This window comes from Pristiophorus japonicus, unplaced genomic scaffold, assembly GCF_044704955.1.
Source record: "Pristiophorus japonicus isolate sPriJap1 unplaced genomic scaffold, sPriJap1.hap1 HAP1_SCAFFOLD_272, whole genome shotgun sequence".
NCBI classification, from domain to species: domain Eukaryota; kingdom Metazoa; phylum Chordata; class Chondrichthyes; family Pristiophoridae; genus Pristiophorus; species Pristiophorus japonicus.
In genome coordinates, this window is record NW_027252472.1 from 149219 (window position 1) to 174983 (window position 25765).

At 54.3% G+C, this 25765-nt stretch overlaps 1 protein-coding gene across 1 annotated transcript; it reads left to right on the forward strand.

Annotated features, from left to right (window-relative positions):
- Positions 1-1569: 1569 nt before the first annotated feature.
- LOC139247552 (zinc finger protein 768-like) lies at positions 1570-24863 on the forward strand. Its single transcript, XM_070871660.1, has 2 exons — positions 1570-1629; positions 23933-24863. Exon 2 carries the CDS (start codon positions 23950-23952, stop codon positions 24760-24762), a length of 813 nt encoding a protein of 270 aa, XP_070727761.1. The 5' UTR covers positions 1570-1629; positions 23933-23949; the 3' UTR covers positions 24763-24863.
- The last annotated feature ends 902 nt before the right edge of the window (positions 24864-25765 follow it).

Here is a 25765-nt window from a genome sequence, read left to right on the forward strand (position 1 = left end):
GGTCAGAAGCTCATTTCAGGGATAAATACGACACCAAGATTGCGAACAGTCTGGTTGTGCCTCAAACAAATGCGAATGAGAGGGATGGAGTCAGTGACTAGGGAACAGTGTTTGTGGCGGGACCAATGACAATGGCTTCCGACTTCCCAATCGTTAGTTGGAGGAAATTTCTGCTCGTCTAGCACCGGATGTCGGACAAGCAGCTGTGACAATTGAGAGAGCGCGGAGGAGTCGAGAGAAGTGTTGGTGAGGTAGTCATCATTATCGGCATTCCCTTGAAGCGAGGGTGACTTGCTCCCACGCCAAAAAGGGATGAGTTCACAGGTGTTTCAATGAAGGACCTATTATTCCGGATCCCAAACTACATCCTGAAGGGTGGAAGATGCCTGTGTGTGTATTAATTTAACGTGGGGCGACCGTTGCACACCAGCCACCACACGGGGCTTGACAGAGCGAGGTCTCGGTCCAGTGGCAAGGGTTAACCAGGACCACTGGAGACCTGCTCTGCTGCACAGACCTAGTGCGCCCACATATTGCACAGTGTGGGCTGGTCCGTGCTGCCCCTGGGCCCTCACCTCTTCTGGTCCCCGAACTCACGCCTCTCCTGAGCCCCAGTCACTTTTATTGACAAACTCTCGCCGCTCCTTCGCCCCTCCTGCTGTGCCTGCCCGTACTGCAATCAGCGACCTGGCTTCGCAGCCGTCGCCCTCCTGCAGCAACACACGCTGCTCCCTGCAGTGGTATTCCGCCGCATGCTACTCCCTCCAATGGCCCCGGCCGGCTGATGGTGAGGTAGAGTTGCGTGCCCTCGGCGTACATGTGGAAGCTGATGCCATGGTTTCCAGATGATGTTATCAAGTAGCAACATGTAGGTGGGATGTTAGAAGGGTGAGAGGGGATCTCACAGAAACATATAAAATTCTGACGGGATTGGACAGGTTAGATGCGGGAAGAATGTTCCCGATGTTGGGGAAGTCCAGAACCAGGGCTCACAGTCTAAGGATAAGGGGTAAGCCATTTAGGACCGAGATGAGGAGAAACTTCTTCACCCAGAGAGTGGTGAACCTGTGGAATTCTCTACCACAGAAAGTTGTTGGGGGCCAGTTCGTTGGATATATTCAAAAGGGAGTTAGATGTGGCCCTTACGGCTAAAGGGATCAGGGGGTATGGAGAGAAGGCAGGAGTGGGGTACTGAGGGAATGATCAGCCATGATCATATTGAATGGTGGGGCAGGCTCGAAGGGCTGAATGGCACCTATTTTCTATGTTTCTATGTTTATATGAGACGGGAGGGGGCCAGGGATAGACCTTTGGGGGGGGTAAAGAGGCTGCTGGGTCTTTCCTGGGCGGTGTAAGCCGGCAGAAGTGGTGTGACACAGATATTGAGCTGTTCTGGGCCCCCCAGGCAGTGTTCAGTGGCTGTGGGGAGAAGACAAAGGGACAAAGCGGGAGGCAATGGCGGCGGCGCCCACCCAGCGTGCGCCGCGCGCCTGAAACCGCCCTATCTCGGCCAGCGGCGGGCGGAAGGGATTGGAGGCGGGACGGGTTTCGCCGGTGCACCAAACCCGGATATCCGGTGCGGGGGGAGAAGACCGGAAATGCGAGCGCAGGGCTGGAGGAGAGTTTGAGGTGAGGTTTCAGCAACAACAACAACTACAACACCTGATGGTCAGGGGGCAACAACAACTGATATTGTGGGGGCAACAACAACTGATTGTTGGGGGCTACAACAACTGATTGTGGGGGGGTACAACACCTGATGGTCAGGGGGCAACAACAACTGATATTGTGGGGGCAACAACAACTGATTGTTGGGGGCTACAACAACTGATTGTGGGGGGGTACAACACCTGATGGTCAGGGGGCAACAACAACTGATATTGTGGGGGCAACAACAACTGATTGTTGGGGGCTACAACAACTGATTGTGGGGGGGGTACAACACCTGATGGTCAGGGGCAACAACAACTGATTGTGTGGGGGGTACAACACCTGATGGTCAGGGGGCAACAACAACTGATTGTGTGGGGGCAACAACAACTGATTGTGTGGGGGGTACAACACCTGATGGTCAGGGGGCAACAACAACTGATGGTCAGGGGGCAACAACAATTGATTGTGGGGGGCTACAACACCTGATGGTCAGGGGGTACAACACCTGATGGTCAGGGGGCAACAACAACTGATGGTCAGGGGGCAACAACAACTGATTGTGGGGGGCTACAACACCTGATGGTCAGGGGGTACAACACCTGATGGTCAGGGGGCAACAACAACTGATTGTTGGGGGGTACAACACTTGATGGTCAGGGGCAACAACAACTGATTGTTGGGGGACTACAACACCTGATGGTCAGGGGGCAACAACAACTGATTGTGGGGAGGGTACAACACCTGATGGTCAGGGGGCAACAACAACTGATTGTGGGGAGGGTACAACACCTGATGGTCAGGGGGCAACAACAACTGATTCTGGGGGTACAACACCTGATGGTCAAGGGGCAACAACAACTGATTGTGGGGGATACAACACCTGATGGTCAGGGGGCAACAACAACAACTGATTGTGGGGGGTACAACATCTGATGGTCAGGGGGCAACAACAACTGATTGTGGGGGTTACAACACCTGATGGTCAGGGGGCAACAACAACTGATTCTACGGGGTACAACACCTGTTGGTCAGGGGGGAAACAACAACTGATTGTGGGGCGGTACAACACCTGATGGTCAGGGGGCAACAACAACTGATTGTGGGGGGTACAACACTTGATGGTCAGGGGGCAACAACAACTGATTGTGGGGGGGTACAACACCTGATGGTCAGGGGGGAACAACAACTGATTGTGGGGCGGTACAACACCTGATGGTCAGGGGGCAACAACAACTGATTCTACAGGGTACAACACCTGATGGTCAGGGGGCAACAACAACTGATTCTACGGGGTACAACACCTGATGGTCAGGGGGCAACAACAACTGATTGTTGGGGGGCTACAACACCTGATGGTCAGGGGGCAACAACAACTGATTATAGGGACAACAACAACTGATTTTGGGGACAACAACAACTGATTGTCAGGTAGCGACTGAACCACACGCACCAACAACACCTGATGGTGGTGGCCTTCAATGTCAGATTTATTGAGCACTCAAATAATGAGACACACACAATTCTGACAAAACCGCACGGACATTCGCCGGTGATCGGCAAAGTATTACCAAGTATTTATAGCATTGAAACGGGTCCATACCCGTGTGTTTATGTTCCATAACTACCCCCACCTCACTCCCTAAACCCCCTCGCTCCCTAAACACCCTCGCTCACTAAACCCCCTCACTCCCTAAACATTCCCCTCGCTCACTAAACCCCCTCGCTCCCTAAACCCCCTCGCTCACTAAATCCCCTCACTCCCTAAACCCCCTCGCTCCCTAAACACCCTCGCTCCCTAAACCCCCTCACTCCCTAAACACTCCCCTCGCTCACTAAACCCCCTCGCTCCCTAAACCCCCTCGCTCACTAAACCCCCTCACTCACTAAACCCCCTCACTCCCGAAACCCCCTCACTCCCTAAACCCCCTCGCTCACTAAACCCCCTCACTCACTAAACCCCCTCGCTCCCTAAACCCCCTCACTCACTAAACACTCCCCTCGCTCACTAAACCCCCTCGCTCCCTAAACCCCCTCGCTCACTAAACCCCCTCACTCACTAAACCCCCTCACTCCCTAAACCCCCTCGCTCCCTAAACACCCTCGCTCCCTAAACCCCCTCACTCCCTAAACACTCCCCTCGCTCACTAAACCCCCTCGCTCCCTAAACCCCCTCGCTCACTAAACCCCCTCACTCACTAAACCCCCTCACTCCCTAAACCCCCTCACTCCCTAAACACTCCCCTCGCTCACTAAACCCCCTCGCTCCCTAAACCCCCTCGCTCACTAAACCCCCTCACTCACTAAACCCCCTCGCTCCCTAAACCCCCTCACTCACTAAACCCCCTCGCTCACTAAACACTCCCCTCGCTCACTAAACCCCCTCACTCACTAAACCCCCTCGCTCACTAAACCCCCTCGCTCACTAAACCCCCTCGCTCCCTAAACCCCCTCGCTCACTAAACCCCCTCGCTCCCTAAACCCCCTCACTCACTAAACCCCCTCGCTCCCTAAACCCCCTCGCTCACGAAACCCCCTCGCTCACTAAACCCCCTCGCTCACTAAACCCCCTCACTCACTAAACCCCCTCGCTCCCTAAACCCCCTCGCTCACTAAACCCCCTCACTCACTAAACCCCCTCGCTCCCTAAACACCCTCGCTCACTAAACCCCCTCGCTCCCTAAACCCCCCCGTTCCCTAAACCCCCTCGCTCCCTAAACCCCCTCGCTCACTAAACCCCCTCGCTCACTAAACCCCCTCGCTCACTAAACCCCCTCGCTCCCTAAACCCCCTCCCTCACTAAACCCCCTCGCTCCCTAAACCCCCTCGCTCCCGAAACCCCCTCGCTCCCTAAACCCCCTCGCTCACTAAACCCCCTCGTTCACTAAACCCCCTCGCTCACTAAACCCCCTCGCTCACTAAACCCCCTCGCTCCCTAAACCCCCCCGTTCCCTAAACCCCCTCGCTCCCTAAACCCCCTCGCTCACTAAACCCCCTCGCTCACTAAACCCCCTCGCTCCCGAAACCCCCTCGCTCCCTAAACCCCCTCGCTCACTAAACCCCCTCGTTCACTAAACCCCCTCGCTCACTAAACCCCCTCGCTCACTAAACCCCCTCGCTCCCTAAACCCCCTCGCTCACAAAACCCCCTCGCTCACTAAACCCCCTCCCTCACTAAACCCCCTCGCTCACTAAACCCCCTCGTTCACTAAACCCCCTCGCTCACTAAACCCCCTCGCTCACTAAACCCCCTCGCTCACTAAACCCCCTCGCTCACTAAACCCCCTCGCTCACTAAACCCCCTCGCTCACTAAACCTCCTCGCTCACTAAACCCCCTCGCTCCCTAAACCCCCTCGCTCACTAAACCCCCTCGCTCACTAAACCCCCTCGCTCCCTAAACCCCCTCGCTCACTAAACCCCCTCGCTCACTAAACCCACTCGCTCACTAAACCCCCTCGCTCACTAAACCCCCTCGCTCACTAAACTCCCCTCGCTCCCTAAACCCCCTCGCTCACTAAACCCCCTCGTTCCCTAAACCCCCTCGCTCACTAAACCCCCTCGCTCACTAAACCCCCTCGCTCCCTAAACCCCCTCGCTCACTAAACCCCCTCGTTCCCTAAACCCCCTCGCTCCCTAAACCCCCTCGCTCACTAAACCCCCTCGCTCACTAAACCCCCTCGCTCACTAAACCCCCTCGCTCACTAAACCCCCTCGCTCCCTAAACCCCCTCGCTCACTAAACCCCCTCGCTCCCTAAACCCCCTCACTCACTCAACCCCCTCGCTCCCTAAACCCCCTCCCTCACTAAACCCCCTCGCTCACTAAACCCCCTCGCTCACTAAACCCCCTCGCTCACTAAACCCCCTCGCTCCCTAAACCCCCTCGCTCACTAAACCCCCTCGCTCCCTAAACCCCCTCTCTCACTAAAGCCCCTCGCTCCCTAAACCCCCTCGCTCACTAAACCCCCTCGCTCCCTAAACCCCCTCGCTCCCTAAACCCCCTCGCTCCCTAAACCCCCTCGCTCCCTAAACCCCCTCGCTCCCTAAACCCCCTCGCTCCCTAAACCCCCTCGCTCACTAAACCCCCTCGCTCCCTAAACCCCCTCGCTCACTAAACCCCCTCGTTCACTAAACCCCCTCGCTCACTAAACCCCCTCGCTCACTAAACCCCCTCGCTCCCGAAACCCCCTCGCTCACTAAACCCCCTCGTTCACTAAACCCCCTCGCTCACTAAACCCCCTCGCTCACTAAACCCCCTCGCTCACTAAACCCCCTCGCTCACTAAACACTCCCCTCGCTCCCTAAACCCCCTCGCTCCCTAAACCCCCTCGCTCACTAAACCCCCTCGCTCACTAAACCCCCTCGCTCACTAAACCCCCTCACTCACTAAACCCCCTCACTCACTAAACCCCCTCGCTCCCTAAACCCCCTCGCTCACTAAACCCCCTCGCTCACTAAACACTCCCCTCGCTCACTAAACACCCTCGCTCCCTAAACCCCCTCGCTCACTAAACCCCCTCGCTCACTAAACCCCCTCGCTCACTAAACCCCCTCGCTCACTAAACCCCCTCTCTCACTAAAACCCCTCGCTCACTAAACCCCCTCGCTCACTAAACCCCCTCGCTCCCTAAACCCCCTCGCTCACTAAACCCCCTCGCTCCCTAAACCCCCTCACTCACTAAACCCCCTCGCTCCCTAAACCCCCTCGCTCACTAAACCCCCTCGCTCCCTAAACCCCCTCGCTCACTAAACCCCCTCGCTCCCTAAACCCTCTCTCTCACTAAACCCCCTCGCTCCCTAAACCCCCTCGCTCACTAAACCCCCTCGCTCACTAAACCCCCTCGCTCACTAAACCCCCTCACTCACTAAACCCACTCGCTCACTAAACCCCCTCGTTCCCTAAACCCACTCGCTCACTAAACTCCCTCGCTCACTAAACCCCCTCGCTCACTAATCCCCCTCGCTCACTAAACCCCCTCGCTCACTAAACCCCCTCGCTCACTAAACCCCCTCACTCCCTAAACACTCCCCTCGCTCACTAAACCCCCTCGCTCACTAAACCCCCTCGCTCACTAAACCCCCTCGCTCACTAACCCCCCCTCGCTCACTAAACCCCCTCGCTCACTAAACCCCCTCGCTCACTAAACCCCCTCGCTCCCTAAACCCCCTCGCTCACTAAACCCCCTCGCTCACTAAACACTCCCCTCGCTCACTAAACCCCCTCGCTCCCTAAACCCCCTCGCTCACTAAACCCCCTCGCTCACTAAACCCCCTCGCTCACTAAACCCCCTCGCTCACTAAACCCCCTCGCTCACTAAACCCCCTCGCTCACTAAACCCCCTCGCTCACTAACCCCCCCTCGCTCACTAAACCCCCTCGCTCACTAAACCCCCTCGCTCCCTAAACCCCCTCGCTCACTAAACCCCCTCGCTCACTAAACACTCCCCTCGCTCACTAAACCCCCTCGCTCACTAAACCCCCTCGCTCCCTAAACCCTCTCGCTCACTAAACCCCCTCGCTCCCTAAACCCCCTCGCTCACTAAACCCCCTCGCTCACTAAATCCCCTCGCTCACTAAACCCCCTCGCTCACTAAACCCCCTCGTTCACTAAACCCCCTCGCTCACTAAACCCCCTCGCTCACTAAACCCCCTCGCTCACTAAACCCCCTCGCTCACTAAACCCCCTCGCTCCCTAAACCCCCTCGCTCACTAAACCCCCTCGCTCACTAAACCCCCTCACTCACTAAACCCCCTCGCTCCCTAAACCCCCTCGCTCCCTAAACCCCCTCGCTCACTAAACCCCCTCGCTCCCTAAACCCCCTCGCTCACTAAACCCCCTCGTTCACTAAACCCCCTCACTCACTAAACCCCCTCGCTCACTAAACCCCCTCGCTCACTAAACCCCCTCGCTCCCTAAACCCCCTCGCTCCCTAAACCCCCTCGCTCCCTAAACCCCCTCGCTCACTAAACCCCCTCGCTCACTAAACCCCCTCGCTCACTAAACCCACTCTCTCACTAAACACTCCCCTCGCTCCCTAAACCCCCTCACTCACTAAACACTCCCCTCGCTCACTAAACCCCCTCGCTCACTAAACCCACTCTCTCACTAAACACTCCCCTCGCTCCCTAAACCCCCTCACTCACTAAACACTCCCCTCGCTCACTAAACCCCCTCGCTCACTAAACCCCCTCGCTCACTAAACCCCCTCGCTCACTAAACCCCCTCGCTCACTAAACCCCCTCGCTCCCTAAACCCCCTCGCTCCCTAAACCCCCTCGCTCCCTAAACCCCCTCGCTCACTAAACCCCCTCGCTCACTAAACCCCCTCGCTCCCTAAACCCCCTCGCTCCCTAAACCCCCTCGCTCACTAAACCCCCTCGCTCACTAAATCCCCTCGCTCACTAAACCCCCTCGCTCACTAAACCCCCTCGTTCACTAAACCCCCTCGCTCACTAAACCCCCTCGCTCACTAAACCCCCTCGCTCCCTAAACCCCCTCGCTCACTAAACCCCCTCGTTCACTAAACCCCCTCGCTCACTAAACCCCCTCGCTCACTAAACCCCCTCGCTCACTAAACCCCCTCGCTCCCTAAACCCCCTCGCTCACTAAACCCCCTCGCTCACTAAACCCCCTCGCTCACGAAACACTCCCCTCGCTCCCTAAACCCCCTCGCTCCCTAAACCCCCTCGCTCACTAAACCCCCTCGCTCACTAAACCCCCTCGCTCACTAAACCCCCTCACTCACTAAACCCCCTCACTCACTAAACCCCCTCGCTCCCTAAACCCCCTCGCTCACTAAACCCCCTCGCTCACTAAACACTCCCCTCGCTCACTAAACCCCCTCGCTCCCTAAACCCCCTCGCTCACTAAACCCCATCGCTCACTAAACCCCCTCGCTCACTAAACCCCCTCGCTCACTAAACCCCCTCGCTCACTAAACCCCCTCTCTCACTAAACCCCCTCGCTCACTAAACCCCCTCGCTCACTAAACCCCCTCGCTCCCTAAACCCCCTCGCTCACTAAACCCCCTCGCTCCCTAAACCCCCTCACTCACTAAACCCCCTCGCTCCCTAAACCCCCTCGCTCACTAAACCCCCTCGCTCCCTAAACCCCCTCGCTCACTAAACCCCCTCGCTCCCTAAACCCTCTCTCTCACTAAACCCCCTCGCTCCCTAAACCCCCTCGCTCACTAAACCCCCTCGCTCACTAAACCCCCTCATTCACTAAACCCACTCGCTCACTAAACCCCCTCGTTCCCTAAACCCACTCGCTCACTAAACTCCCTCGCTCACTAAACCCCCTCGCTCACTAATCCCCCTCGCTCACTAAACCCCCTCGCTCACTAAACCCCCTCGCTCACTAAACCCCCTCACTCCCTAAACACTCCCCTCGCTCACTAAACCCCCTCGCTCACTAAACCCCCTCGCTCACTAAACCCCCTCGCTCACTAACCCCCCCTCGCTCACTAAACCCACTCGCTCACTAAACCCCCTCGCTCACTAAACCCCCTCGCTCACTAAACCCCCTCGCTCACTAAACCCCCTCGCTCCCTAAACCCCCTCGCTCACTAAACCCCCTCGCTCACTAAACACTCCCCTCGCTCACTAAACCCCCTCGCTCACTAAACACTCCCCTGGCTCCCTAAACCCCCTCGCTCACTAAACCCCCTCGCTCACTAAACCCCCTCGCTCACTAAACCCCCTCGCTCACTAAACCCCTCGCTCCCTAAACCCCCTGGCTCCCTAAACCCCCTCGCTCACTAAACCCCCTCGCTCATTAAACCCCCTCGCTCACTAAACCCCCTCACTCACTAAACCCCCTCGCTCACTAAACCCCCTCGCTCACTAAACCCCCTCGCTCACTAAACCCCCTCGCTCACTAAACCCCCTCACTCACTAAACCCCCTCGCTCACTAAACCCCCTCGCTCACTAAACCCCCTCGCTCACTAAACACTCCCCTCGCTCACTAAACCCCCTCGCTCACTAAACCCCCTCGCTCACTAAACCCCCTCGCTCACTAAACCCCCTCGCTCACTAAACCCCCTCGCTCACGAAACCCCCTCGCTCACTAAACCCCCTCGCTCACTAAACCCCCTCGCTCCCTAAACCCCCTCGCTCACTGAACCCCCTCGCTCACTAAACCCCCTCGCTCACTAAACCCCCTCGCTCACTAAACCCCCTCGCTCACTAAACCCCCTCGCTCACTAAACCCCCTCGCTCACTAAACCCCCTCGCTCCCTAAACCCCCTCGCTCACTAAACACCCTCGCTCACTAAACCCCCTCGCTCACTAAACCCCCTCGCTCACTAAACCCCCTCGCTCACTAAACACTCCCCTCGCTCACTAAACACTCCCCTCGCTCACTAAACCCCCTCGCTCACTAAATCCCCTCGCTCCCTAAACCCCCTCGCTCACTAAACCCCCTCGCTCACTAAACCCCCTCGCTCACTAAACACTCCCCTCGCTCACTAAACCCCCTCGCTCACTAAACCCCCTCGCTCACTAAACACTCCCCTCGCTCACTAAACCCCCTCGCTCCCTAAACCCCCTCGCTCCCTAAAACCCCTCGCTCCCTAAACCCCCTCACTCACTAAACACTCCCCTCGCTCACTAAACCCCCTCGCTCACTAAACCCCCTCGCTCACTAAACCCCCTCGCTCACTAAACCCCCTCGCTCCCTAAACCCCCTCGCTCACTAAACACTCCCCTCGCTCACTAAACCCCCTCGCTCCCTAAACCCCCTCGCTCACTAAACCCCCTCGCTCACTAAACCCCCTCGCTCACTAAACCCCCTCGCTCCCTAAACCCCCTCGCTCACTAAACCCCCTCGCTCCCTAAACCCCCTCGCTCACTAAACCCCCTCGCTCACTAAACCCCCTCGCTCCCTAAACCCCCTCACTCACTAAACCCCCTCGCTCACTAAACCCCCTCGCTCACTAAACCCCCTCGCTCACTAAACCCCCTCGTTCCCTAAACCCCCTCGCTCCCTAAACCCCCTCGCTCACTAAACCCCCTCGCTCACTAAACCCCCTCGCTCACTAAACCCCCTCGCTCACTAAACACTCCCCTCGCTCACTAAACCCCCTCGCTCACTAAACCCCCTCGCTCACTAAACCCCCTCGCTCACTAAACCCCCTCGCTCACTAAACCCCCTCCCTCACTAAACACTCCCCTCGCTCCCTAAACCCCCTCGCTCACTAAACCCCCTCGCTCACTAAACCCCCTCGCTCACTAAACCCCCTCGCTCACTAAACCCCCTCGCTCCCTAAACCCCCTCACTCACTAAACCCCCTCGCTCACTAAACCCCCTCGCTCACTAAACCCCCTCGCTCACTAAACCCCCTCGCTCACTAAACCCCCTCGCTCACTAACCCCCTCGCTCACTAAATCCCCTCGCTCACTAAACCCCCTCACTCACTAAACCCCCTCGCTCACTAAACCCACTCGCTCACTAAACCCCCTCGCTCACTAAACCCCCCTCGTTCCCTAAACCCCCTCACTCACTAAACCCCCTCACTCACTAAACCCCCTCGCTCACTAAACTCCCTCGCTCACTAAACCCCCTCGCTCACTAAACACTCCCCTCACTCACTAAACCCCCTCGTTCCCTAAACCCCCTCGCTCACTAAACCCCCTCGCTCACTAAACCCCCTCGCTCACTAAACCCCCTCGCTCACTCAACCCCCTCGTTCCCTAAACCCCCTCACTCACTAAACCCCCTCGCTCCCTAAACCCCCTCGCTCACTAAACCCCCTCGCTCCCTAAACACTCCCCTCACTCACTAAACCCCCTCGTTCCCTAAACCCCCTCACTCACTAAACCCCCTCGCTCCCTAAACACTCCCCTCACTCACTAAACCCCCTCGTTCCCTAAACCCCCTCACTCACTAAACCCCCTCACTCACTAAACCCCCTCGTTCCCTAAACCCCCTCACTCACTAAACCCCCTCACTCACTAAACCCCCTCACTCACTAAACCCCCTCACTCACTAAACCCCCTCACTCACTAAACCCCCTCGTTCCCTAAACCCCCTCACTCACTAAACCCCCTCGCTCACTAAACCCCCTCACTCACTAAACCCCCTCACTCACTAAACCCCCTCACTCACTAAACCCCTTCGCTCACTAAACCCCCTCGCTCACTGAACCCCCTCGCTCACTAAACCCCCTCGCTCACTAAACCCCCTCGCTCACTAAACCCCCTCACTCACTAAACCCCCTCACTCACTAAACCCCCTCGCTCACTAAACCCCCTCGCTCCCTAAACCCCCTCGCTCACTAAACCCCCTCGCTCACTAAACCCCCTCGCTCCCTAAACCCCCTCGCTCACTAACCCCCTCGCTCACTAAACCCCCTCGCTCCCTAAACCCCCTCGCTCACTAAACCCCCTCACTCACTAAACCCCCTCGCTCACTAAACCCCCTCGCTCACTAAACCCCCTCGGTCACTAAACCCCCTCGCTCCCTGAACCCCCTCGCTCACTAAACCCCCTCGGTCACTAAACCCCCTCGCTCACTAAACCCCCTCGCTCACTAAACCCCCTCGCTCACTAAACCCCCTCGCTCACTAAACCCCCTCGCTCCCTAAACCCCCTCGCTCACTAAACCCCCTCGCTCCCTAAACCCCCTCGCTCACTAAACCCCCTCGCTCCCTAACCCCCTCGCTCACTAAACCCCCTCGCTCCCTAAACCCCCTCGCTCACTAAACCCCTTCACTCACTAAACCCCCTCGCTCACTAAACCCCCTCGCTCACTAAACCCCCTCGGTCACTAAACCCCCTCGTTCACTAAACCCCCTCGCTCCCTAACCCCCTCGCTCCCTAACCCCCTCGCTCACTAAACCCCCTCGCTCCCTAAACCCCCTCGCTCACTAAACCCCTTCACTCACTAAACCCCCTCGCTCACTAAACCCCCTCGCTCACTAAACCCCCTCGGTCACTAAACCCCCTCGCTCCCTGAACCCCCTCGCTCACTAAACCCCCTCGGTCACTAAACCCCCTCGCTCACTAAACCCCCTCGCTCACTAAACCCCCTCGCTCACTAAACCCCCTCGCTCACTAAACACTCCCCTCGCTCCCTAACCCCCTCACTCACTAAACCCCATCGCTCACTAAACACTCCCCTCGCTCACTAAACCCCCTCGCTCCCTAAACCCCCTCGCTCCCTAAACCCCCTCGCTCACTAAACCCCCTCGCTCCCTAAACCCCCTCGCTCACTAAACCCCCTCGCTCCCTAAACCCCCTCGCTCACTAAACACTCCCCTCGCTCCCTAACCCCCCCTCGCTCACTAAACCCCCTCACTCCCTAAACCCCCCTCGCTCCCTAAACACCCCTCACACACTCCCCCCCCCACACCCCCCCCCACACACTCCCTCACCCTCCCACACACTCCTCTCCCCACACACTCCCCCCCACACACTCCCTAACTCCCCCCCCACACACTCCCTAACCCCCCCCACACACTCCCTAACCCCCCACACTCCCCCCCCACACACTCCCTAACCCCCCCCCCACACACTCCCTAACCCCCCACACTCCCCCCCCACACACTCCCTAACCCCCCACACACTCCCCCCCCACACACTCCCTAACCCCCCCCCACACACTCCCTAACCCCCCACACTCCCCCCCCACACACTCCCTAACCCCCCACACACTCCCCCCCCACACACTCCCTAACTACCCCCCCACACACTCCCTAACCCCCCACACACTCCCTAACCCCCCACACACTCCCCCCCCCACACACTCCCTAACTCCCCCCCCACACACTCCCTAACCCCCCACACACTCCCTAACCCCCCACACACTCCCCCCCCCACACACTCCCTAACTCCCCCCCCACACACTCCCTAACCCCCCACACACTCCCTAACCCCCACACTCCCCCTAACCCCACGCTCCCTAAACCCACCACCGCCTGTGTGTACTCCACAACAACCTGTATATATTGAGCACGATTAGTGCAGTGAGACATCCCAGGGTGCTTCACACGAGCGATTATGAGATTGTTAAAAAATTCTGACCCCGAGCCACACCGGGAGATATCGGGGACAGGCGACCAAAGGCTGGGTCACAGAGGGGGGTTTTAAGGAGCGTCTTGAAGGAGGAGAGAGAGGCGGAGAGGTTTAGGGAGGGTGTTCCAGAGCTTGGGGGCCCAGGCAGCTGAAGGCACGGCCTCCGATGGTGGAGCGATCGGGGGATGCTCAAGGGGGCAGGATTGGAGGAGAGCAGAGATCTCGGGGGGTTACAGAGATAGGGAGGGGGGGCGAGGGAGGGATTTGAACAGAAGGATGAGAATTGTCGGGGCTGGAGGAGGTTACAGAGATAGGGAGGGGGCGAGGGAGGGATTTGAACAGGAGGATGAGAATTGTCGGGGCTGGAGGAGGTTACAGAGATAGGGAGGGGGCGAGGGAGGGGTTTGAACAGGAGGATGAGAATTGTCGGGGCTGGAGGAGGTTACAGAGATAGGGAGGGGGCGAGGGAGGGATTTGAACAGGAGGATGAGAATTGTAGGGGCTGGAGGAGGTTACAGAGATAGGGAGGGGGACGAGGGAGGGATTTGAACAGGAGGATGAGAATTGTCGGGGCTGGAGGAGGTTACAGAGATAGGGAGGGGGCCATGGAGGGATTTGTAAACAAGAGAGAATTTTGAAATTGAGGCATTGCTTAACTGGGAGCCAATGTAGGTCAGTGAGCACAGGAGGTGATGGGTGAGTGGGACTGGGTGTGAGTTAGGACACGGGGTCAGTGAGCACAGGGGGTGATGGGTGAGTGGGACTGGGTGTGAGTTAGGACACGGGGTCAGTGAGCACAGGGGGTGATGGGTGAGTGGGACTGGGTGTGAGTTAGGACACGGGGCAGTGAGCACAGGGGGTGATGGGTGAGTGGGACTGGGTGTGAGTTAGGACACGGGGGCAGTGAGCACAGGGGGTGATGGGTGAGTGGGACTGGGTGTGAGTTAGGACACGGGGCACAGGGGGTGATGGGTGAGTGGGACTGGGTGTGAGTTAGGACGATGTTATGGAGGGGGGAAACAGGCGGGTTTTAGTTACGCTGCGGGTATGTGGCCGGAAGCCCATTTCCAGATCGGATACAACGCCCAGGTTTGGGAACAGTCTGGTTCAGCCTCGGACAGGAGTTGGGGAGAGGGAGGGAGTCGGGGGCTGGGGGAACGGAGTTTGTGACGGGGACTGAGAACGATGGCTTCAGTCTCCCCCGATATTTAATTGTTCCCTCCTGCGGATGTTTGCAGTAATGAAGGTTTTCTGAAATGTCTTTTAATTCGGTTTATGGGTGCTGGCCCACTTTAGAATCCGACATGTGACAGGATCGGTCCAAGTCAGCATGGATTTATAAAAGGGGAAATCATGCTTGACAAATCTTCTGGAATTTTTTGAGGATGTAACTAGCAGAGTGGACAAGGGAGAACCAGTGGATGTGGTGTATTTGGACTTTCAAAAGGCTTTTGACAAGGTCCCACACAAGAGATTGGTGTGCAAAATTAAAGCACATGGTATTGGGGGTAATGTACTGACGGGGATCGAGAACTGGTTGGCAGACAGGAAGCAGAGAGTCGGGATAAATGGGTCCTTTTCAGAATGGCAGGCAGTGACTAGTGGGGTGCCGCAGGGCTCAGTGCTGGGACCCCAGCTATTTACAATATACATTAATGATTTAGATGAAGGAATTGAGTGTAATATCTCCAAGTTTGCAGATGACACTAAGCTGGGTGGCGGTGTGAGCTGTGAGGAGGATGCTAAGAGGCTGCAGGGTGACTTGGACAGGTTAGGTGAGTGGGCAAATGCATGGCAGATGCAGTATAATGTGGATAAATGTGAGGTTATCCACTTTGGGGGCAAAAACAGGAAGGCAGAATATTATCTGAATGGCGGCAGATTAGGAAAAGGGGAGGTGCAACGAGACCCGGGTGTCATGGTACATCAGTCATTGAAAGTTGGCCATGCAGGTACAGCAGGCGGTGAAGAAGGCAAATGGTATGTTGGCCTTCATAGCGAGAGGATTTGAGTATAGGAGCAGGGAGGTCTTACTGCAGTTGTACAGGGCCTTGGTGAGGCCACACCTGGAATATTGTGTTCAGTTTTGGTCTCCTAATCTGAGGAAGGACATTCTTGCTATTGAGGGAGTGCAGCAAAACATAGAAACATAGAAAATAGGTGCAGGAGTAGGCCATTCGGCCCTTCTAGCCTGCACCGCCATTCAATGAGTTCATGGCTGAACATGCAACTTCAGTACCCCATTCCTGCTTTCTCACCATACCCCTTGATCCCCCGAATAGTAAGGACTTCATCTAACTCCCTTTTGAATATATTTAATGAATTGGCCTCAACAACTTTCTGTGGTAGAGAATTCCACAGGTTCACCACTCTCTGGGTGAAGAAGTTTCTCCTCATCTCGGTCCTAAATGGCTTACCCCTTATCCTTAGACTGTGAGCCCTGGTTCTGGACTTCCCCAACATCGGGAACATTCTTCCTGCATCTAACCTGTCTAACCCCGTCAGAATTTTAAATGTTTCTATGAGGTCCCCTCTCATTCTTCTGAACTCCAGTGAATACAAGTCCAGTTGATCCAGTCTTTCTTGATAGGTCAGTCCTGCCATCCCGGGAATCAGTCTGGTGAACCTTCGCTGCACTCCCTCAATAGCAAGAATGTCCTTCCTCAAGTTAGGAGACCAAAACTGAACACAATACTCCAGGTGTGGCCTCACCAAGGCCCTGTACAACTGTAGCAACACCTCCCTGCCCCTGTACTCAAATCCTCTCGCTATGAAGCCAACATGCCATTTGCTTTCTTAACCGCCTGCTGTACCTGCATGCCAACCTTCAGTGACTGATGTAACATGACACCCAGGTCTCGTTGCACCTCCCCTTTTCCTAATCTGTCACCATTCAGATAATAGTCTGTCTCTCTGTTTTTACCACCAAAGTGGATAACCTCACATTTATCCACATTATACTGCATCTGCCATGAATTTGCCCCACTCACCTAACCTGTCCAAGTCACTCTGCAGCCTCATAGCATCCTCCTCGTAGCTCACACTACCACCCAACTTAGTGTCATTCGCAAATTTGGAGATACTACATTTAATCCCCTCGTCTAAATCATTAATGTACAATGTAAACAGCTGGGGCCCCAGCACAGAACCTTGCGGTACCCCACTAGTCACTGCCTGCCATTCTGAAAAGTCCCCATTTACTCCTACTCTTTGCTTCCTGTCTGACAACCAGTTCTCAATCCATGTCAGCACACTACCCCCAATCCCATGTGCTTTAACTTTGCACATTAATCTCTTATGTGGGACCTTGTCGAAAGCCTTCTGAAAGTCCAAATATACCACATCAACTGGTTCTCCCTTGTCCACTCTCAAAACATCCTCAAAAAATTCCAGAAGAATTGTCAAGCATGATTTCCCTTTCACAAATCCATGCTGACTTGGACCTATCATGTCACCTCTTTCCAAATGCGCTGCTATGATATCCTTAATAATTGATTCCATCATTTTACCCACTACTGAGGTCAGGCTGACCGGTCTATAATTCCCTGTTTTCTCTCTCCCTCCTTTTTTAAAAAGTGGGGTTACATTGGCTACCCTCCACTCTATAGGAACTGATCCAGAGTCTATGGAATGTTGGATGAATTAACTGTGCAAATAGATGTTAACAAATATGATGTGATTGGGATTACGGAGACGTGGCTCCAAGATGGTCAGGGCTGGGAACTCAACATCCAGGGGTATTCAACATTCAGGAAGGATAGAATAAAAGGAAAAGGAGGTGGGGTAGCATTGCTGGTTAAAGAGGAGATTAATGCAATAGTTAGGAAGGACATTAGCTTGGATGATGTGGAATCTATATGGGTAGAGCTGCAGAATACCAAAGGGCAAAAAACGTTAGTGGGAGTTGTGTACAGACCTCCAAACAGTAGTAGTGATGTTGGGGAGGGCATCAAACAGAAAATTAGGGGTGCATGCAATAAAGGTGCAGCAGTTATAATGGGTGACTTTAATATGCACATAGATTGGGCTAGCCAAACTGGAAGCAATACGGGGTGGAGGAGGATTTCCTGGAGTGCATAAGGGATGGCAGGACTGACATACGAAGAAAGACTGGATCGACTGGGCTTACATTCACTGGAATTTAGAAGAATGAGATGGAATCTCATAGAAACATATAAAATTCTGACGGGACTGGACAGGTTAGATGCAGGAAGAATGTTCCCGATGTTGGGGAAGTCCAGAACCAGGGCTCACAGTCTAAGGATAAGGGGTAAACCATTTAGGACCGAGATGAGGAGAAACTTCTTCACCCAGAGAATTGTGAACCTGTGGAATTCTCCACCACAGAAAGTTGTTGGGGGCCAGTTCGTTGGATATATTCAAAAGGGGGAGTTAGATGTGGCCCTTACGGCTAAAGGGATCAGGGGGGTATGGAGAGAAGGCAGGAGTGGGGTACTGAGGGAATGGTCAGCCATGATCATATTGAATGGTGGGGCAGGCTCGAAGGGCCCAATGGCCTGCTCCTGCTCCTATTGTCTATGTTTCATTCGGTGGTCACTGGATTAAATTGCACGTACAGTTCATCACTGAACAGGCCTAGGCTCATGGTTGCTGTTAGCACAACAGATCGATAAATCAACAATCGCCGACCTAACAGGGGCGTTGATAATCACGGTGGGCTTTTGGGAGAGCAAATACAGTTGAAATTGTTTCCTCTGTCAAAGTGGGCCGTTTACCACAGCTCAGCAATTTAAAATAATTAGCAAAAGAATGCGAGGGGGAGATGAGGTGACATATTGTGATGTGGAATACGCTACTCTGAAAGGGCAGCGGAGGCCGATTCAGTCGGAGCTATCGAGAGGGGAATTGGGTGCGTACAGAATCACGGAATGGTATTTGCTCAGAGGTCGGCCACTCGGCCCAGCGAGTCCACACGGCCTCTTTCGAAGATCGACCCAGTTAGTCCCACTCCTCCACCCCCCTCGCTCTTTCCACACTTGAACATCAGAAATAGGAGCAGGAGTAGGCCATTCGGCCCCTCGAGCTCTGCTCCGCCATTTAATACGACCGTGGCCTGATCCGATCATGCACCCAGCTCCACTTCCCTGCCCGCCCCCTTATCGGTTAAGGAACTGTCTATCTCTGTCTTAAATATATTCAATGTCCCGGCTTCCACAGCTCTCTGAGGCAGCGAATTCCACAGATTTACAACCCTCTGAGAGAAGAAATTCCTCCTCATCTCAGTTTTAAATGGGCGGCCCCTTATTCTAAGACCATGCCCCCTAGTTCTAGTCTCCCCCATCAGTGGGAACATCCTCTCTGCATCCACCTTGTCGAGCCCCCCTCATAATCTGATACGTTTCCATAAGATCACCTCTCATTCTTCTGAATTCCAATGAGTAGAGGCCCCAACCTCCTCAACCTTTCCTCATAAGTCAACCCCCTCATCCCCGGAATCAACCGAGTGAACCTTCTCTGAACTGCCTCCAAAGCAAAGTGTGTCCTTTCGTAAATACGGAGAGCAAAACTGTGCACGCAGTACTCCAGGTGTGGCCTCACCAATACCCTGTATAACTGGAGCAAGACTTCCCTGCTTTTATACTCCATCCCCTTTGCAATAAAGGCCAAGATACCATTGGCCCTTCCTGATCACTTGCTGTACCTGCATACTAACCTTTTGTGTTTCATGTACAAGTAACCCCCAGGTCCCGCTGTATGGCCGTACTTTGTAATCTTTCTCCATTTAAATAATAACTTGCTCTGTGATTTTTTTTCTGCCAAAGTGCATGACCTCACACTTTCCCACATTATACTCCATCGGACAAATTTTTGCCCACTCACTGAGCCTGTCTGTGTCCTTTTACAGATTTTTTGTGTCCTCCTCACACATTGCTTTTCCTCCCATCTTTGTATCGTCAGCAAACTTGTCTACGTTACACTCAGTCCCTTCTTCCAAGTTGTTAATATAGATTGTAAATAGCTGAGGTCCCAGCGCTGATCCCTGCGGCACCCCATTAGTTACTGATTGCCAACCGGAGAATGAACCATTTATCCCCACTCTCTGTTCTCTGTCAGTTAGCCAATCCTCTATCCACGCTAATATATTATTCCCAACCCGTGAACTTTTATTTTGTGCAGTAACCTTTTATGTGGCACCTTGTTAAATGCCTTCTGGAAATCCAAATACACCACATCCACTGGTTCCCCTTTATCCACCCTGTTCACTACATCCTCAAAGAATTCCAGCAAATTTGTCAAACATGACTTCCCTTCATAAATCCATGCTGACTCTGCCTGACCCAATTTTGCTTTTCCAAATGTCCTGCTATTGCTTCTTTAATAATGGACCCCAACATTTTCCCAACCACAGATGTCAGGCTAACTGGTCTCGAGTTTCCTGCTTTTTGTCTGCCTCCTTTTTTAAATAGGGGCGTTACATTTGCAGTTTTCCAATCTGCTGGGACCTCCCCAGAATCCAGGGAATTTTGGTAAATTACAACCAATGCATCCACAATCCCTGCTGCTAATTCTCTTAAGACCCGAGGATGCAAGCCATCAGGACCAGGGGATTTATCTGCCTTTAGTCCCATTATCTTACTGAGTACCACCTCCTTAGTGATTATGATTGTGTTAAGTTCCTCTCCTCCTGTAGCCCTTTGACTGTCCACTGTTGGGATATTGTTAGTGTCCTCTACCGTAAAGCCTGATACAAAATATTTGTTCAGAGTTTCTGCATTTCCCTGTTCCCCATCACTGATTCCCCGGTCTCGGCCTCTAAGGGACCAACATTTACTTTAGCCGCTCTTTTCCTTTTTATATACCTGTCGAAACTCTTGCTATCTGTTTTTACATTTTGTGCTAGTTTACTTTCATAATCTATCTTCCCTTTCTTAATCAGTGTTTGAGTCATTCTTTGCTGGCGTTTAAAAGTTTCCCAATCTTCTGCCCTCCCACTAGTTTTGGCCACTTTGTACGCCCTTGTTTTTAATTGGATACCATCCTTTATTTCTTTAGTTAGCCATGGACGGCTATCTTTTCTCTTACACCCTTTCTTCCTCACTGCAATATATTTTTCTTGAGAGTTGTGAAATATCTCCTTAAACGTACGCCACTGTTCATCAACCGTCCTACACTTTAATCTATTTTCCCAGTCCACTTTACCCAACTCTGCCCTCATACCCTCATAGTCTCCTTTATTTAAGATCAGCACGCTGGTTAGAGATCCAACTTTCTCACCCTCCATCTGAATTTGAAATTCAACGATGCTATGATCACTCTTTCCGAGTGAATCCTTTACTAGGAGATTGTTTATTGATCCTGTCTGATTACACAGGACCAGATCTAAGATAGCCTGCCCCCTGGTTGGTTCCGCTACATACTGCTCAAGGAACACGTCCCTGATGCACTCGATAAACTCTTCCTCAAGGCTACCCTGACCACTTTGATTTGTCCAATCAATATGAAGGTTTAAATCACCCATGATTATTGCTGTTCCCTTTTTACAAGCCCCCACTATTTCCTGGTTTATACTCCGACCAACAGAGTTGCTACTGTTAGGGGCCTATAGACTACGCCCACCAGTGACTTCTTCCCCTTATTATTCCTTATCTCCACCCAAACTGTTGCCACATCTGATCATTTGAGCCAATATCGTTTCTGACTATTGCAGTGATTCCATCCTTTGTCAACAGAGCTACCCCACCTCCTTTTCCTGTCTGTCTGTCCTGCCGGATTGTCAAGTACCCCTGAATATTTAATTCCCAGTCCTGCTCACCTTGCAACCACATCTCTGTAATGGTTCTCAGATCATACCCATTTGTCGCAATTTTTGCCGTCATCTCTTTCGTTACAAATGCAGCGTGCATTTAGACACGCAGTACTCCAGCTGTGGCCTAACCAGTGTTGTATACAGTTCAAGCATAACCTCCCTGTTCTTGTATTCCACGCCTCGGCTAATAAAGGCAAGTATTCCGTGTGCCTTCTTTAACCACCTTATAGAAACATAGAAACATAGACAATAGGTGCAGGAGCAGGCCATTCGGCCCTTCGAGCCTGCACCACCATTCAATAAGATCATGGCTGATCATTCCCTCAGTACCCCACTCCTGCCTTCATCATCATTGGTGATCATTTTCCAACAGTCTATCGACTCTGGATCAGTTCCTGTGGACTGGAGGGTAGCTAATGTAACACCACTTTTTTAAAAAGGAGGGAGAGAGAAAGCGGGTAATTATAGACCGGTTAGCCTGACATCAGTAATGGGGAAAATGTTGGAATCAATTATTAAGGATCAAATAGCAGCGCATTTGGAAAGCAGTGACAGGATCGGTCCAAGTCAGCATGGATTTATGAAAGGGAAAATCATGCTTGACAAATCTTCTAGAATTTTTTGAGGATGTAACCAGCAGAGTGAACAAGGGAGAACCAGTGGATGTGGTGTATTTGGACTTTCAAAAGGCTTTTGACAAGGTCCCACACAAGAGATTGGTGTGCAAAATTAAAGCACATGGTATTGGGGGTAATGTACTGACGTGGATAGAGAACTGGTTGGCAGACAGGAAGCAGAGCGTGGGAATAAACGGGTCCTTTTCAGAATGGCAGGCAGTGACTAGTGGGGTACCGCAGGGCTCAGTGCTGGGACCCCAGCTATTTACAATATACAGTAACGATTTAGACGAAGGAATTGAGTGTAATGTCTCCAAGTTTGCAGATGACACTAAGCTGGGTGGCGGTGTGAGCTGTGAGGAGGATGCTAAGAGGCTGCAGGGTGACTTGGACAGGTTAGGTGAGTGGGCAAATGTGTGGCAGATGCAGTATAATGTGGATAAATGTGAGGTGATCCACTTTGGGGGCAAAAACAGGAAGACAGACTATTATCTGAATGGCGACAGATTAGGAAAAGGGGAGGTGCAACGAGACCTGGGTGTCATGGTACATCAGTCATTGAAGGTTGGCCATGCAGGTACAGCAGGTGGTGAAGAAGGCAAATGGTATGTTGGCCTTCATAGCGAGGGGATTTGAGTATAGGAGCAGGGAGGTGTTACTGCAGTTGTACAGGGCCTTAGTGAGACCACACCTGGAATATTGTGTTCAGTTTTGGTCTCCTAATCTGAGGAAGGACATTCTTGCTATTGAGGGAGTGCAGCGAAGGTTCACCAGACTGATTCCCGGGATGGTAGGGGGTATGGAGAGAAAGCAGGAGTGGGGTACTGAGGGAATGATCAGCCATGATCATATTGAATGGTGGTGCAGGCTCGAAGGGCCGAATGGTCTGCTCCTGCACCTATTTTCTATGTTTCTCTCCATATACCCTGATCCCTTTAGCCGTAAGGGCCACATCTAACTCCCTTTTGAATATATCCAACGAACTGGCCCCCAACAACTTTCTGTGGTAGAGAATTCCACAGGTTTACAATTCTCTGGGTGAAGAAGTTTCTCCTCATCTCGGTCCTAAATGGCTTACCCCTTATCCTTAGACTGTGTGAGCCACTGGTTCTGGATTTCCCCAACATCGGGAACATTCTTCCTGCATCTAACCTGTCCAGTCCCGTCAGAATTTTATATGTTTCTATGAGATCCCCCTCTCATCCTTCTAAACTCCAGTGAATATAAGCCCAGTCGATCCAGTCTTTCTTCATATGTCAGTCCTGCCATCCCGGGAATCAGTCTGGTGAACCTTCGCTGCACTCCCTCAATAGCAAGAACGTCCTTCCTCAGATTAGGAGACCAAAACTGTACACAATATTCCAGGTGTGGTCTCACCAAGGCCCTGTACAACTGCAGCAAGACCTCCCTGCTCCTATACTCAAATCCCCTCGCTATGAAGGCCAACATACCATTTGCCTTCTTCACCGCCTGCTGTACCTGCATGGCCAACTTTCAATGACTGATGTCCCATGACACCCAGGTCTCGTTGCACCTCTCCTGCTGTTGCATCCACCTGGCCTGCTACCTTCAGGGGATCTGCGGACCTGCACTCCAAGATCCCTCTGTTCCTCTACACTTCCCAGCGTCCTACCATTGAACGAGTGTTCCCTCGCCGTGCTAGCCCTACCCAAAATGCATGACCTCACACTCCTCCGCATTGAACTGTGTTTGCCGCCGCACGGCCCAGCTGCCGCGATGGGGTTTTCGAACCGGCGACTGCCAGCGCAGGGTCTCTCGGCCTTACGAGTCCGCGGTTTCTGCCGTATGCCCCCGGTGACAGTATCGCCCGCCCTCCGCCCCTCACTGATTCTCCTCCCCCCCCCCCCCCCCCCGGTTTTACAGGTGCGGTGCGACGGGTGATGGAGGGAGCGGGGCAGAAGGTGTTTCCGGGAGCGAGCGGGAGCGGCCCAGCGGGGAAGCCCCTGACCTGCCCCACCTGCGGCGACCACTTCTCGCGACCCCACAGCCTCCAGCAGCACCGGCGGATCCACGCCGGCCAGCGGACAGCCCCGGAGATGAGCTTCACCCGCTCGGCGGCCCTGGGCTCCTTCCAGATGTGCAACAACGGCGAGCGCTTCGCCTTCTGCGACGTGTGCGGCAAGGGCTTCACCGTGGCCCGCCTGCTGGCCCGCCACCAGGCCGCCCACAGCGGGCAGGAGGCCCACCGCTGCCCGCTGTGCGGCAAGACCTTCGCGCTGGCCGACAACCTGCGCACGCACCGCCGGCTGCACTGCCGGGCGTTGGACTCCGACCGGGAGCAGCTAGAGAGGCACCATCGCCGGCGGGCGCTCAAGTACTCCTTCGTCTGCCGGCTCTGCGGGCAAGGTTTCAGTCGCAGCCACTACCTGGACCGGCACGCCCGACAGCACGAGGCCGAGACACCGCCGGCCTCCGCCAACGCACCAGCGGCCGCCGAGAATGCCTCCTCCTCCTCCTCCTCCTCCTCCGCCTCCGCCTCCGCCGCTCCTCCCTCCTCCTTCATCTGCCACCTCTGTGGCGACAGCTTTGCCCGCTGGGCCAGCCTCCAGGATCACCGCTGTTCGCAGCCGGAGCCCGCCGCGGCAACACCAGCACCACCGCAGCCGCTGCCGCCGGTGGAGGAGGAGGAGGAGGAGGAGGAGGAGGCCGATGGCAGGCAGCGGCGGGCGACGGACCCAGCCCCCGACAAGTGACGCGACGCTCGCCGCCCCAGGGCCCGGCTCGGCAAACGGGAAGCCAGGCCGACGCGGAGACCACCACGACGGGAATGCCGCCGGTGCTTCCGACGGGCGTCTTGCTTTTGTTTGTTTTTTTTTTTTCTCTCTCGTCGCGTCCGGGCCCGCGGGGGAGAGACGGAATCCCCCCCCCACCCACCCTCCGGGGAATCGTGATCCCACAGCCGACGTGCGCGGGGCTCCTGCGGACCTTAGCGGGCGGGAGGCGGGGTCTGCTCTAAATGTTCCGGTCTTGGAGGTCAACTCGAGTCCGTGCCCCGGGAGTGTTTGATGGGACAGTGTAGAGGGAGCTTTACTCTGTATCTAACCCCCTGTACCTGCCCTGGGAGTGTTTGATGGGACAGTGTAGAGGGAGCTTTACTCTGTATCTAACCCCCTGTACCTGCCCTGGGAGTGTTTGATGGGACAGTGTAGAGGGAGCTTTACTCTGTATCTAACCCCCTGTACCTGCCCTGGGAGTGTTTGATGGGACAGTGTAGAGGGAGCTTTACTCTGTATCTAACCCCCTGTACCTGCCCTGGGAGTGTTTGATGGGACAGTGTAGAGGGAGCTTTACTCTGTATCTAACCCCCTGTACCTGCCCTGGGAGTGTTTGATGGGACAGTGTAGAGGGAGCTTTACTCTGTATCTAACCCCCTGTACCTGCCCTGGGAGTGTTTGACGGGACAGTGTAGAGGGAGCTTTACTCTGTATCTAACCCCCTGTACCTGCCCTGGGAGTGTTTGATGGGACAGTGTAGAGGGAGCTTTACTCTGTATCTAACCCCCTGTACCTGCCCTGGGAGTGTTTGATGGGACAGAGTTCTGCTGTCAGCTGTGATATCACCGACCTTGAATTTAAAATCATGGCCAATAAATGGTTGAAAATAAAATGAGATTTTGCCCTATCTTCTTTCCTCCTGCAAATTTATCGCAGCGAGTGATTAATTTCGGAAACTTACCCGTGCGAAAGAGCGGTGGGA

Excerpts from the sequence above, each read along its gene's own strand:
- LOC139247552 (XM_070871660.1), top strand. The coding sequence starts at position 23,950 with ATGGAGGGAGCGGGGCAGAAGGTGTTTCCGGGAGCGAGCGGGAGCGGC.